This window comes from Prionailurus bengalensis, chromosome C1 (genome assembly GCF_016509475.1).
Source record: "Prionailurus bengalensis isolate Pbe53 chromosome C1, Fcat_Pben_1.1_paternal_pri, whole genome shotgun sequence".
NCBI classification, from domain to species: domain Eukaryota; kingdom Metazoa; phylum Chordata; class Mammalia; order Carnivora; family Felidae; genus Prionailurus; species Prionailurus bengalensis.
The window spans coordinates 188,512,729-188,528,165 of NC_057345.1; the positions used below are offsets into that span (position 1 = coordinate 188,512,729).

General features: G+C 36.2%; 2 protein-coding genes across 7 annotated transcripts in view; both read right to left on the reverse strand.

Annotated features, from left to right (window-relative positions):
- The window catches only part of C2CD6 (C2 calcium dependent domain containing 6), a 186,049-nt gene that overhangs the window by 45,009 nt on the left and 125,603 nt on the right, over positions 1 to 15,437 (reverse strand). For all 6 annotated transcript variants that reach the window (XM_043577483.1, XM_043577482.1, XM_043577485.1 and 3 more), the window contains one exon: positions 3,480 to 3,537. In XM_043577483.1, coding sequence (XP_043433418.1) covers positions 3,480 to 3,537 — 58 coding nt within the window. The remainder of the gene's footprint in view (positions 1 to 3,479; positions 3,538 to 15,437) is intronic.
- LOC122482041 (protein BTG4-like) lies at positions 9,464 to 10,298 on the reverse strand (the record flags this gene model as incomplete). Its single annotated transcript, XM_043578463.1, is given in 3 exon segments — positions 9,464 to 9,477; positions 9,754 to 10,034; positions 10,036 to 10,298. Coding segments are annotated over 3 exon segments (558 nt in total), but the record flags the coding sequence as incomplete, so codon positions are not given.

Below are 15,437 nucleotides of genomic sequence, written 5' to 3' on the forward strand. Positions count from 1 at the left end.
AGCCAAGCCTGCTAACTTTTAAAACTCCAAACTTTAGGGACCAGTAGGGACATGCGCTGGTCTTCTGGGAGTGGGTCTTGCTGTGCTGGGACTGGTGCATGTTTGACCAAGAAGGCTGTCACACCAGAGTACAAGGGTGTGGGAATTGGAACAAGCAGGCTCAACAGCCTATGTCCGGGTTGCTGCCTTCAGCAGGTGTCTCTGTGCCTATGCTAAGGCATGGGGGAGAAAAATGCACCCACTGGTTCTCTTATCTTTGGAGAGGCAACTCTGTGAATGCCACCTCTCACAGTTGTGCTCCAAGTAGAGCAACCAGTCTCTCCTCATGTGCCTTAGGTGATCCTCAGATCACATCATTTGCCCTGGAGTTGCTTGTCTGCCTTCTCTCCAGGAGTAGGAGGGTAGCACTCTCAGGTCTCTATCTCAGCCAAGCCCACTGACCTCCAAAACTCCAGTCTTTGAGCCCTGCTGGTTGCAAAGTCATGAAAATCAGCCTCTCTCATTTTCCCAACCAATGGCAATGGGGAAGTGTGCTCTACTCTCTCTCACCTTTCTCCACAACCAGGGCTCCCTCCCTTCCTTAGCACCTATGATCCGTTTCTCCCCAAACTATATCTCTGCACTTCCTAACTTCCTCAGTGTGGCCTCTCCTGTCCCTTTAGTTGTACAGTTTAGTCTGTCAGTCCTCAGGTGGATTTCTTGGGTATTCAAAATGATTTGGGGGCGCCTGGGTGGCTCAACCAGTTAAGCATCTGACTTCGGCTCAGGTCATGATCTCACAGCCCATGGGTTCAAGCCCACATTGGGCTCTGTGCTGACAGCTCAGAGCCCAGAGCCCACTTAAGGTTCTGTGTCTCCCTCTCTCTCTGCGCCTCCCCAGCTCACGCCCTGTCTCCTTCAAAAATAGATAAACATTTAAAAAAATGTAGGGGTGCCTGGGTGGCTCAGTCAGTTAAGCACCTGACTTCAGGTCATGATTTCACAGCTTGTGAGTTTGAGACCCACATTGGGCTCTGTGCTGACAGCTCAGAGCCTGGAGCTTGCTTCAGATTCTTTGTCTCCCTCTCTCTCTCTCTCTCTGCCCCTCCCCCACTAACACTCTGTCTCTCTCTCTCAAAAGATAAAAACATTAAAAAAATATATAAAAATGTAAAAAAACCAAAATGATTTGATAGTTATCTAGCTGTGTTCAAGGGATTAGGCAAGCCTAGCGTCCTCCTGCTATGCCACCATCTTAGCTCCCTCCCTCATATAAAGTATTTATAATAGATTGGGTTAATTAGATAAGACTGGTCTGCATGAGTAAACTGATTTTCAGTTTGCAAAATATAACATAACCATTTTTTCTTATGTGTGTATTTTTAAATTCCAATATAATTAACATCAATATTAGTTTCAGGTGTACAATTTAGTGATTCAACAATTCTATATATTATTCAGTGCTCGTCACAGTAAGTATACTGTCAATCCCCTTCACCTATTTCACCCATTCCCCCACCCACCTCCCTCCTGGTAACCACCAGTTTGTTCTCTATGTTTAAGATTCTGGTTTTTGTTTTGTTTTGGTCTTTTTTTCCTTGTTTGTTTTTAAAGTATAACAAAACCATTTAAAATATGTATTTAGGAATCTTAATTTTTTAAAGCTCTATTCAGATATAAATTTAGGAATATAGACTTAGAAATAGGAAACCCAGTCATCTTAAAATCATTTCTCCCATTGTAAAAATGAGAAAGCCCAAGAGCAAGATAGAAGTGAGCAAAAAGGCACTAAGTCCTGTTTTCTCTCTAAGCATTTACTTATTTTTAAAAAGGTATGCTATAGATGTTCTTTCCAATCCCATATTTGATTTGATGCTGCTTATAAAGGTTCTTCACCTTTCAGAGGTGACTGGATCAGTGTGAACCATACAGTGCTGTATGAAGATCAAATAAATGTATGGGAAGTGTTTACAAAACTATGATGATTGAATAAGGCAATGTCAGGCAATGACAAGGAAAGTTCTGAAAACTTTATTCTTAGTATCTAGTTCTATGCTTTCATTTTGAAAATGGGAAAAGTAAGGCTTTTGCAAGACAAATGATTACCTAAGGTCACAGAACTAGTAGCAAGCCAGGGGTGAGATATAGTTTATCCCCTCAGAAATATTTTCTATTACTTGATAAAAATTTTTCTGACATTTATTTTAAAAAATATTTTTAAATATCTATTTTTGAGAGATACAGAAAGAGAGAGAGAGAGAGAGAGAGAGAGAGAGAGAGAGAGTGTGTGAATTGGGGAGGGGCAGACAGAGAGGGAGGCTCCAGGCTCTGAGCTGTAAGCACAAAGCCTGATACAGAGCTTGAACCTGTGAACCAGGAGATCATGACCCAAGCCAAAGTCGGATGCTCAACCAACTGAGCCACCCAGGCACCCCAAACTTTCCTGACATTTAAAGTATTAATTCCTGAAACCGACATCCTATATTACAAAATAGCTTCTTGTACCCCCATATATGTTTTTAGAATTGGTATTAATGTATAGAACAAGTGTATAAATACATATACATATGTATACATATATAAATACAAAACATATATGCCTAAGGCACTAATTTCTAATTATCTTTATTTCACTATAGTCAACTATTCAAATAAGCAAAATTTCCCTTTTGGGGGCTTTGTTCTAAAAACATACTTCTCAAGTACACTGTCATCTGATATCCCATAAGTTGGGTGTTGGAGAACTTTTTCCATGTTACAAAAAAGTGTGCTTGTTTGCTCATCATTCCTGTCAAGTGTTCTAGTTATCTTATTTTCTCTTCATTTTAGTTAGATTACTGCCATCTCCTCTGGATGGCTATTCAATCACTACACAATTATGACTGTTACAATTGTTAAATATTAAAACATTTCTGTATTAATTTATAAAAATTTTGCCTCAAGATGTTCAAATGTCCACCTTACATTCATTGCCCTAGTTGTCTGATTCCCTTAGAAATCTCCATTTCCTTTCATCCCAATAAAGTATAGTAGGGTTCACCAGAACTCTGACCCAATGGTATTGTCTAATTTGCTTGTTCCATGCTTATGCATGTACGAGTTGTTAAATATTTTGATTATCTCCTTTGGGTTTACTGATATGTCAAACGTGTCTTCATAATGATATCAGTGAACATCTTTTTGGATCAGAAAAATCTCTTCACTAGGTAGATTTACAGGGTAGACAAAACATTTGTAAACAAACATAAACATAATAGATGGTTTAGTAATAATATAATCATGTAAAATAAATATTATAAAGGATTTTAATTTGCTTTGCTTAATTTCCCATTAATATTAAAATTCCATACATTTTTTGTGCCAATAGTATAATTTTTTGTGCCAATAGTATAATTTATATTTTGAAGGAAAGTCTTGATCATAATTATTTTAGGTGAGTTCTTATTCTCAATTTCAATGAATATTTGAAAATCAAAACAGTACATATACAAATAACTTACCCTCAGCGTCAGTAAGATTTACAGTTTCATTCCTTGTGCTAACTGAATGACGGTGACTCTGAAATTTAAAAAAAGGAATAGAAAAATTGATTAAATATCAATATGACTTTTAAATAGCATATTGATGGTTTTAAGTAATGAAATGAGATCCATTGTTACCACTTGGCTTTATCGTATTAAGGAAAGTAATTTATTTACAATGTAATCAGTGCAACTGGAGGTGGTGAGATAACTTGCATAGCTTAAACATTGTATTAGTAGGTTGTTAAGGTAGGAAATGACAATCATTTTTAAAAGTGGCATTATTTTTCTATATCATTGACCTATTCTTGCTCTTTCCAAGCCACAGGAAACAAAAATATTTTGTAACTTAAAAGGATAAAATAAAAATAAGATTAATATCAGAGAAAGTATATAGCAAAAGAGAAGGGAGAAGTGACATTAAGGAAAATGGTGGAGTAGAGTACTTACAGAACTGTTCTCTCCATTGAAATAAATATAAACTGTCAAAGATGGAGATCAACTATTTCTTTTTTTCCTCCTTTCACAGAAAATTTTTATTTTTTAATTTTATTTAAATCCAAGTTACTTAATATATAGTGTAATAATGGTTTCAGGGGTAGAATGTAGTGATTCATCACTTGCAAGATCAACTATTTCAAACTCTAAATCTAATGCAAAACTTATAGCATCCAGGGGACTGGTCAATAAAGAAAAGGACAACTAAATTTTTGTGTTTAAGAAAATCTGTGAAGTCATTAGCTGGCCACTGAGATAATGGAACAGAAAGACAATGACTGACCACAAATGACGAGGAATACAGTCTTTGCAAAAAGAAAAAAAAAACTTGAATAGGTCACTAAAGAAACTGATGACTGCAGCCCTCAAAAAATCAACAGCAATAACCCTTGATGAAGGAGGAAAATCTAATTCCCAGAATTGCATTATAATATTTAAAATTTCCAATTTCCAGAAAAAAATTAAAAGGCATACAAAGAAACAGGAAATATGGACATTCATAAAAATAAATTGATAGGAATAACCCCTGAGAAAAAAACAGAAATTGGACTTACTAGACAAATATTTTTAAACAACTTTCTTAAATGTGCTCAAAGAGCTAAAAGGACCCATGGACAAAGAATAAAGGAAACTAAGAAAATGATGTATAAACAAAATGAGAATATAGAGACAGAAATTATAAAAAGGAACCAAAGAGAAATTCTGAATCAGAAAGAATTTTGGCATCTTCAAGTGCACCAATATACACATTATGGGAATCACAGAGGAATGAAAAGATTGGAAAGAATATTTGAAGAAATAATTCCCAAACATTTCCCAAATATGATGAAAGGCATGAATCTACACATCCAAATGCTTAATAAGCTCCAAGAAGGATAAACTCAAAAGAGATAAACACCAAAGCATATTATAAATCAAACTGCCAAAAGAAAAAGACAAAGCAAGAACTCAAATGGAACACGAAAAGACTCATCATATACAAAAGTTCTTCAGTAAGATTAGCAGTCAGTTTCGCATCAGAAACTACATACATCAGTACATAGAAAATACTGTCCACTATAATTCAGTAACAAGCAAAACCATCCTTTAAAAAAATGAACAAGGGGGTGCCAGGTGGTTCAGTTGGTTGAGCGTGTGACTTCGGCTCAGGTCATGATCACATGGCTTGTGAGTTCAAGCCTCGCCTAGGGCTCTGTGCTGACAGCTCAGAGTCTGGAGCCTGCTTCCAATTCTGTGTCTCCCTCTCTCTCCTCCTCTGCTCATGCTCTCTTTCAGAAATAAAATAAACATTAAAAAATGTAAAAATTAACAAGAATTAAGGCACTCCCATATCAACAAAAGCTGGGGGAGTTTGTCACTAATATTTCTGCTTTAAAAGAAATGCTAAATGAGTCTTTCAGGTTGAAAGGATAGGACACTAGACAGTAACTCAAATCCATAGTAACAACTCTGGAAAAGGTAATCAAATAGGTAAATATAAAAGCCAGTATTATTGTACTTTTGGTTTGTAACTTTTTATTTCCTACATGCTTTAAAAATATTATTTTACTGATATATAACTCACATCTAGTATCATATTAGTTTTAGATATACATTATATATATGTGTATATATATTGTATATTTATACATAATCATTCTGATGTGTATACACGCACACACACACACACACCACAATGATTGATTACAATAAGTTGACATACATCACCAGACATAGTTACAATTTTGTTGTGGTGACAATTTTCATAATTTTTTTCTCTTAGCAACTTTCAAATATACATACAATACAGTATTATTAACTATAGTTACCATGCTGTACATAACACCCTCAAGGTCTGTCCATATTTTTGCAAATGGCAAAATTTCTTTCTGTTCTATGGCTGAATAATATTCCATTGTATATAAACACCACATTTTCTTTATCTGTTCATTTGTCAATTGATAACTAGGTTGTTTCATGTCTTGGCTGTTGTAAATAATGCTGCAAAGAACATGGGGGTGTAGATATCTTTTCCAGACAGTGATTTTGTTTTCTTTATATAAATACCAGATGTTTTCTTTATATAAATACCAGAAGTGGAATTGCTAGACCATATGGTAGTTCTATTTTAAAATTTTTTGAGGAACCTCCATACTGTTTTCCATAGTGGGTGCACCAATTTATATTCTCATTTCTTTTCTTTTTTAGTAATCTCTGCACACAATGTGGGGCTCAAACTCACAACCCCAAGATCAAGAGGTGCATGCTCTTCTAAGCCAGCCAGGCACCCCCTACTTGTAATTCATTATCATTTTCTGTGATAAGAACACTTAAGATCTACTCTCTTAGCAAATTTTTAGGTATACAATACAGTATTTTTAACCATTGGCACTATGTTGTACAGTAGATCTCCAGGAATTATTTATCTTGTATAACCTAACCTTTGCACCCTTTGACTAATACCTGTTTTCCTCCTCCAAACCCTGGACTACTTCACTCTTTGTTTCTATGAGTTTGACCACTTTAGATTCAACATGAGTGGTATAATACAGTATTTGCTCTCTGTGTCTGGTTTACTTCACTTAGCATAATTTACTCCAGGTTCATCCATATTGTTGCAAAAAGAATTTTCTTCTTTCTCATGGTTAATATTTCATTGTATGTATATACCACATTTCCTTTATTCATTTGTACTTCAATGGACATTTAAGTTGCCTCCATGTCTTGGCTATTGTAAATAATGCTGCACTTAACATGGGAATGCAGATATCTCTTCAAGACCTGGTTTTAATTCCTTTGGATATGCCCAGAAGTAGGATTCTTGAATTATATGTTTGTTCTATTCTTAGTTTTTTGAGTAACGTCTGTATTTTTTTCCATTGTGACAAATTTACATTTTCATTAACCATGTACAAGAGTTCCCTTTTATCCACATTCTCACCATATTTATTACATTTTCTTTTGTTGGTTGATTTTTGATAGATTCCATCATAACAGGTGTAATATTTCATAGTGGTTTTGATTTGTAGTTCCCTGATGATTAGTGACATTAAACAACTTTTCATGTACTTGTTCGTCATTTGTGTGTCTTCTTTATAGAAATGTCTTATCAGTTCCTCTGCCCATTAAAAAAAAATCAGGTTATTTGGGTTTCTATGTAACTGATTCATAGGAGTTTCTTATATATTTTAGGTATTAACCCTTTATCAGATACATGGTTGGTAAATATATTCTCACATCTCATACTTTACTTTTTCATTTTGTTGGTTTTTAGCTACAGTAATCAAAACAGTATGGTACTGGCGTAAAAACAGATATATAGACCAACAGAACAGAATAGAGAGTCTGGAAATAAATCCACATAGATATAAATATGAAAAGGGTGCTAAAAATACACAATTGGGACAGGATAATCTCTTCAATTAACTGTGTTGTGAAAACTGGATATTCACATGAAAAAGAATGAAATTGGACCTTTGTTTCACCCTGTACACACACAAAAAAAACTCAAAATGGATTTAACACTAAAACTTAAGATCTGAAACCATAAAACTCCTAGAAGAAAACATATTAACAGATATTCCTGACATTGGTTTTACAGTGTTTTCTTGGATATGAAACCAAAAGCACAGGCAACAAAAGCAAAAATAGACAAGTAGGATTATATCAATGTAAAATTTCTAATTATATATTCTCTGATTTTTGGAAGCAGCCATTTTATGTCCACCATATCAAGTTATTAATTATGTCAAATGTTTACATCCTTACTAACATTTTTGCCTCCTAGCTCCATTAATAAACACAAATATTAATCTTTAAAAAATTTCTTTTTAACATTTATTCATTTTTGAGAGTAAGAGACACAGAGCAGGAGCGGGGGAGGGGCAGAGGGAGAGGGAGACACAGAATCCAAAGCAGGCTCCAGGCTCTGAGCTGCCAGCACAGGGCCTGATGCGGGGCTTGAACTCACGGACTGCAAGATCACGACCTGAGCCTAAGTCGGACACCCAACCAACTGAGCCACGCAGGTGCCCCAACACAAATATTAACCTTAAAAAGAATGAGATTAAATTATCTCACTACATTTGTGAATTTGTACATTTCTGTATGAAGTTATTTTTAGTTGTGTATATTTTGAAATTATATCAAAGTTTCTTGCTTTAAATGAATTTTTCTTGCTTTAAATAATTATGTAGGAACCCTCTATTCTCTAAATAGTTGTTTTTATTTTTAAAAATATTAATTTTTTTATCAATAGTGATATATCAGCTTTCCTTTGGTTAGTATTTGTTCAGTTTTCTCCTCTTTGGTTTCACCCCTTCTGTACCCTTAAGTTTTAGATGTGTCTGTTACTTTCAGAGCAATCTGAAAATATTTTAACTAAAAGATGGCATTCGCTTATAAATTTATTGTGATAACTCACATGTTTGAATTTCTTTCTACCATTTAATTTTGTTCTTTCTTTTAAAATGCTTTTTCCTCCCTGGAATCCTTTTGTACTCTTTTCCTGTATTCTACAGAATTGGATAGGTTTTTAAATTTTCTCCCTTTAGAAGAATATATACATTTTTAATTAATTTTTTCCTTCAATTTTATCATGTATTATCATGTATCATGATTTTTTTGAATGGTCATTTAGATGAGTGCAGAATTCTATGCTTAATGTTTTCTCAGTATTTACTATTTCTTTGTTCTCTACTGTTGCTTTTCACAGTTTAGGTTCTCCGGAAGAAACACCCTGTGATGGAAGTGTATGTGTAAGATCTCCATTAGAGGGTACTATTGGGAGCAACATCTGAGGAAGAGAGGGTAAAGAAACAGGATTGGAAAAAAGAGAAGTTGAGTTGCAATACAGTCCTAATTATGCTCAGCAGATCCTGCAGGGAGTCCAGTTGAGATGGTTGTTAAGAGTTTTTCCACTTTGGGGCAAGGGGATTGAGTGTTTTACCTGTAAGTTGATCTATCATTGGATAGATCTCTATCCAATTGGATAGATCTCTATCATGTCTCTATAAGGAGACATGACTTGAGCAAGCTCAAAGTCAAGGGGCAGAGAAGTACACTCCACTTCTAATAGAAAAAAAAACTAAAAAATTGGAAAAGGGAAAAGGCATGAATTCAGGGAAGGGTAATGTGTTGAGGTCAATCATTCATTCTACCACAGTCCACCTTTTTAGCCATAAATATTCATATCTTTCTCAAATATAAAATAAGCTTACTACCATTCAAGCCATCCTAAAGCTTCATTCAATCACAGCATCATACTTAAAATATAAGTCTAGATACAATTCCTCCTGAATTACTCCTACGAACCACAAGCAAATTATTAACCTCTTCTAATCATACATTATTAGAAGAGAGATAGAATAATGAAAATAAATGCTCCCATTTGGGAAAAAAAAAGAAGTGCAAAGAGAAGCATGGGAAGGTGACAGAGGAAGAGGATCCTAAGCTCACCTCATCCCATGAACACATCTAGATAACATTCACATCAGTGCAACTAACCCAGAAAACAACCCAAAGACTAGTAGAATATACCCTATACAGTTAATTGTAGAGAGGAGGCCACATGGAAAAGGGTAGAAGGGGCAGATATGGGTGGGATCCAAACACCCAGTGAGACTAACCACAAAAGGGAGGAGGACACCACAAGCATGGAGAAAGGAGAGGAACAGACCCCATACCAGGGACCCCACTTTTTTTTTTTTTGTTAATAACGTGATTTTAATCTTTACCGTTTTGTTTCTGTTTTCCATTTGTTTCTTTTACAGTGAACAAATTCTTTTCAGAATTAGGACAGAAAAAAAAAAAGCATCGAGAACTGGACCACACTTCACCTGATAAATACTCTTTGGATTGCTGACTTTAGGAATGATCTGCGGTTCTTTGTTACAACTTTCTTCATCAGAGGAAATGCCAGAGGCGTAGTCTAATGTAGCTCGATTAACAGCACAACTGACCTGTTGGGAAAGCTCCCATTCGTCCCATCTGCCTTTAAAAGAAGCAATTGTAAATGGATGATTTTTCTCACCGTACCTACAGCACACTTCAAAGGGTCATCTCCTTTGGAAGTCCCAGGTGAGAAAAATCCACGTTACTTTCAGCACAAGCCCTTTCTAGAATGGGATCTTTATCCTGACTATTATTTATCCTGATACACCTGAACGCTTGCCCTTTAGAAGGGCAGTCGGCGTGCCAGTGACTTCTGTAGGTTTCAAACAAGATTGTCGTCAGCTTTTCTGCAAAGTCTTCTATTTTCTGTTTACTCAGTTTATCATGTTTTTTCACCAATCTTGTGACAAAGAAAACGGCTGTTGCAATTTATCTCTCATGAGATGAATCTCATGATTCAAGAGAAAGGAGGACTGAAACATAGAAATCATTTGCTGGTCCTTCGTCAACTAAATAAGTGTGTCAGTAGGGTCCACTACCAAAACAGCCGTGAACACCAATTCCTCAATTAGCCAGTTTTTAATGTTTTCAAAGAAAAAAAACCCCACTTTTTAAAACTTTAATATACTTAAACAAATAAAACACCAGTATGCAACTTAAGTTAAAAAAAAATAAGTCTGGATACGGGACAGTAAATTACACCCGAGCACCACTTTTTAAAAAGGTATTTACAGAAAGCAGAACATTTCAGGGTATAGTAGTTCTAAAATGTGACTCTCAGGTTGCATGCTTTAAGTAAAAAAAGTGGACTGGCACTTGGAAGATGAGTCCCTATGACATCTGGCTTTTGAAACCCAGAGGGACTTACCTTCACAAGTTTTTAAAATCAGCATACTTAACTTGGGGAACTTTAAAAATCAGTGGGCTCTGCTCTGGGAGAGCCAGAGGGTTACAGGAAATGGAGTCCCCACCTTAAAGATCCAGTATAAAAACAACCTCACTGAGATACAGCACTGAAGCAGCGGTTTGAAAAGAGCCTGGAGTATATGGGAAGGAGATATTGTACTAATCTCAGAACATACACTGTGGGGGGGGGGGAGGGCAGGAATTGTTAAGAGACCTCTCCAAGAATGCAAGAACTGGTGGACACCATTTCTTTCTACTACCATTCATCTGGCCAGCATAGATACGTGGGTATCTCAAAGAATCAGCTCAAACACTCTACACCTAGCTTGCTAACACCCCACCCTCCAACCTCCCACATTCTCCTGTGGAATGCCCCATCCAACCTGCCCCGCTCAGCAGGAGTGCCTCTAACGTGGTGACTGACACATATTCTGCAAATAGCCTTGACAGTGACAAGCACTACTCGAAATTAACTCCTACCTTGGGAAGAGGGGAAGATAACCACACACACCAGTTTGACTGAAACCCAAACAGATGGACTGGAGCTAGACATCTGGTCTAACTGCAGGACCCACCCAACAATGAAAGCCTCTCAGGGGACAACTCAGGAAGAACACTCTGCAGTTTGGTGTGACTTCAGTCCTGGCAAATGGTCTGAGGGCACTCATCCAGTTTGACTTAACTACAATACCAAGACAGCCCCAGACTGGCCTCTTAACAGCACTGGTTCCAAACCCTTCCCACAATAGGCAAAATGGGCCACTGCAGCTTACTGGACTAAAGGCAAACAGGGTTCAATCACAAGAGTAGGGCACACCCAACACACAGAGGAGACACCCCAGAAGCACTTGGTTCTGGTGAAAGGGGAAATTGCACTATAGTACACCCCAGTACCTCTTCTTCATAAGGTCACTACTTTCAAGATCAAGAGACACAGCTGACTTGGCTAATACATGGAAACACACAGAGTTAGACAAAATGAGGAGACAGAGGAATATGTCCTAAATGAAAGAACAGAACAAAATCACAGCAAAAGAGCTAAAAGAAATGGCTATAGTCAATTTACCAGAGAGAGAGTTCAGAGTAATGGTCATAAAGATACTTACTGGACTTGAGAAAAGAGTAGAAGATCTCAGACTTTCAACAAAAGAGACAGAAAATATTTAAAAAGAACCATTCAAAGATTAAGAGCTCAATAACTAGAATTAAAAATACATAAAAGGGAACAAATCATAGATAGAGGAAGCAGAAGTATAGATTAGTGAGTTGGGAGAAAGAGTAATAGAAAACACCAAATGGAACAGAAAAAAAAAAGAATAAAAAATAAAAATAGGTTAAGGGAATTCAATGACATCATCAAACATAACAGCATTCACATTATAGGGATCCCAAAAGAAGAAGAAGAGAGAGAAAAAGGAGGAGAAAATTTATTTGAAGAAATAAAAGCTGAAAACTTGCAGAATCTGGGGAAGGAAACAGACACCCAGATCCAAGAGGCATGATAACACCCCACAAAAATCAATTCAAGGAGGTTCACACCAAGACACATAATAATTAAAATGCCAAAAGTAGTTATAAAGAGAGAATTTTAAAAGCACCCAGTGGGGCGCCTGGGTGGCGCAGTCGGTTAAGCGTCCGACTTCAGCCAGGTGACGATCTCGCGGTCCGTGAGTTCGAGCCCCGCATCGGGCTCTGGGCTGATGGCTTGGAGCCTGTTTCTGATTCTGTGTCTCCCTCTCTCTCTGCCCCTCCCGCGTTCATGCTCTGTCTCTCTCTGTCCCAAAAATAAATAAAAAACGTTGAAAAAAAAATTTTTTTAAAGCACCAAGAGAGGGGCGCCTGGGTGGCGCAGTCAGTTAAGTGTCCGACTTCAGCCAGGTCATGATCTCGCGGTCCGTGAGTTCGAGCCCCGCGTCTGGCTCTGGGCTGATGGCTCAGAGCCTGGAGCCTATTTCCGATTCTGTGTCTCCCTCTCTCTCTGATCCTCCCCCGTTCATGCTCTGTCTCTCTCTGTCCCAAAAATAAATAAGCGTTGAAAAAAAAAATTAAAAAAAAAAACACCAAGAGACCAAAAGAAAACAATTACACACAAGGGAACATCAAAAGGCTATCAGCTGATTTTTCAGCACAAAACTTTGTAGGTCAGAAGGGAGTGGCATGATATACTCAAAGTGCTGACAGGAAAAAAACCTGCAACCAAAAATACTCTATCCAGCAAAGTTGTCATTCAGAATAGATGGAGGGATAAAGAATTTCACCAAGGAACAAAAGTTAAAAGAATTCATCACCACTAAACAGGTCTTACAAGAAACATTAAGGGGAATTTGTTGAGTGGAAACAAAAAAACAATCAGGAGTAAGAAAATTAGGAAAAGAAAAATTTCACAGGTAAATACAAACATAATTAAAAAACCATAGATTTTTCGTTTGTAAAACTACTGCAGAGGTTAAAGCACAAACACAGTAAAATCAGTAATATCTATAAAAATCAGTCCACGTATTCACAAAATAAAAGGATGTAAAGTGTGACATCACATGTATAAAATGTAGTGGAGAAGAGTAAAAATTTAGTGCTTTTAGAAGGGGTTCAAACTTAAGTGACCATCAACTTAATATAGACTGGTATATGCACAGGATATTATATATAAACCTAATGGTAACCACAAATCAAAAACCTGTAATAGATATGCAAAAAAAAAAAAAAGACAAATCCAAGCTTATCACTAAAGAAAGCCACCAAACCATAAGGGAACAGAGCAAGAGAAAAAAGAAACAAAAAAGAACCATAAAAACAACCATAAAGCAAGTAACAAAATGACAGTAAGTGGGTCCCTGTCAATAATTACTTTGTGAATGCACTAAAGGCCCCAATAAAAAGACACTGGGTGACTGAATGGATAAAGAAGCAAAAGCAGATCTAACGGCACATCCAGACAAAAAGTGAAGGGATAGAAAAACATTTACCATACAATGGAAACGAAAAGAAACCGGGGGTAGGAATAATTATATCAGACTATATAGGCTTTAAAACAAAGACTGTAACCAGAGACAAAGAAGGACACTACATAACTGTAAAGGGAACAATCCAACAAGAAGATTTAACAATTATAAACACTTATGTACCCAACATGAGAGCATTCAAGTACATAAAGCAACTATTAACAGACACAAAGGAAAAAAATTGATAGTAATACAATAATAGTAAGGAACTTTAACACCAAATTACATCAAGGCATAGATCATCTAGACAGAAAATCAACAAGAGCACCCAAGTACATAAAGCAACGATTAACAGACACAAAGGAAAAAAAATTGATAGTAATACAATAGTAGGGGACATTAACACCAACTTACATCAAGACATAGATGTATCATCCAGACAGAAAATCAACAAGCAAACAGTGGCTTTGAATGATACATTGGACCAAATGCATCTAACAGATAATTCAGAGCATTCTATACAAAAACCGTGAAATACACATTCTCTTCAAGTGCACATGGAAGATTCTCCAGAATAAATCATGTTAGAGCACAAAACAAGTCCAAGCAAATTCAAAAAGATTGAAATCACATCATACATCTTTTTTGGCCATGACACTATGAAACTAGAAATCAACCATAAGAAAAAATCTGGAAAGACCACAAATACATAGAGATTAATTAACATGCTACTCAACAATGAATGGGTCAACAAAGAAATCAAAGAGGAAATAAAAATATACATGGAGGCAAATAAAAATGAAAACACAGCAGTCAAAAACTCTTTGTGATAAAGAAAAAAACTGTTCTAAGAGATTAATGCAATAGAGGCCTACCTCAAGAAGCAAGAAAAATCCTCCCCAAACCCCAAACTTTACATATAAAGGAATTAGAAAAGGAAGAACAAACAAAACAAAGCCAGTAGAAGGAAGGAAATAATATATATTAGAGGAGAAATAAATTAAATAGAAACTGAAGAAACACCAGAACAGATCAATGAAACCAGGAACTGGTTCTTTGAAAAGATCAACAAAATTGATAAACCTTTAACCAGACTCATCAAAAGAGGTGGGGAGGACAGATAGAGGGAGGGTATTCAAATAAAATCAGAAATGAAAGAGGATAAATAATAGCTGACACCACAGAAATACAAAGGATAAGAAAATATTATGAAAAATTATATGCCAACAAGTTGGAAAACCTAGTAGATACGGTTTAAGTTCCAGAACCATATAACCTTCCAAAACTGAATCAGGAAAAAATAGAAAATTTAAACAGAAGATTACTAACAATGAAATGGAATTGGTGGTCAAAAAACAAAAACAAAAACAAATAAACCCCCCAAAACTCCCAACAAATAATTCCAGGGCCAGAAAGCTTCACAGGTGAGCTGTACCAAACATTTAAATAAGAGTTAATACCTAGTCTTCTCAAACTATTCCAAAAAATCCAGAAGATCAATGAAAGCGTCCAAATTCATTCTATGAGGCCAGCATTATCCTGATACCAAAATCAGATAAAGACACTGAAAAAAAAAAAAAGGAACTACAGGCCAATTTCTCTGATAAACCTAGATACAAAAAAACCTCAGTGAAATATTAGCAAACCAAATCCAACAATGGATTAAAAAAGTCATTCACCACAATCAAGCTAGATTTATTCCTGGGATGCAAGGGTGGTTCAA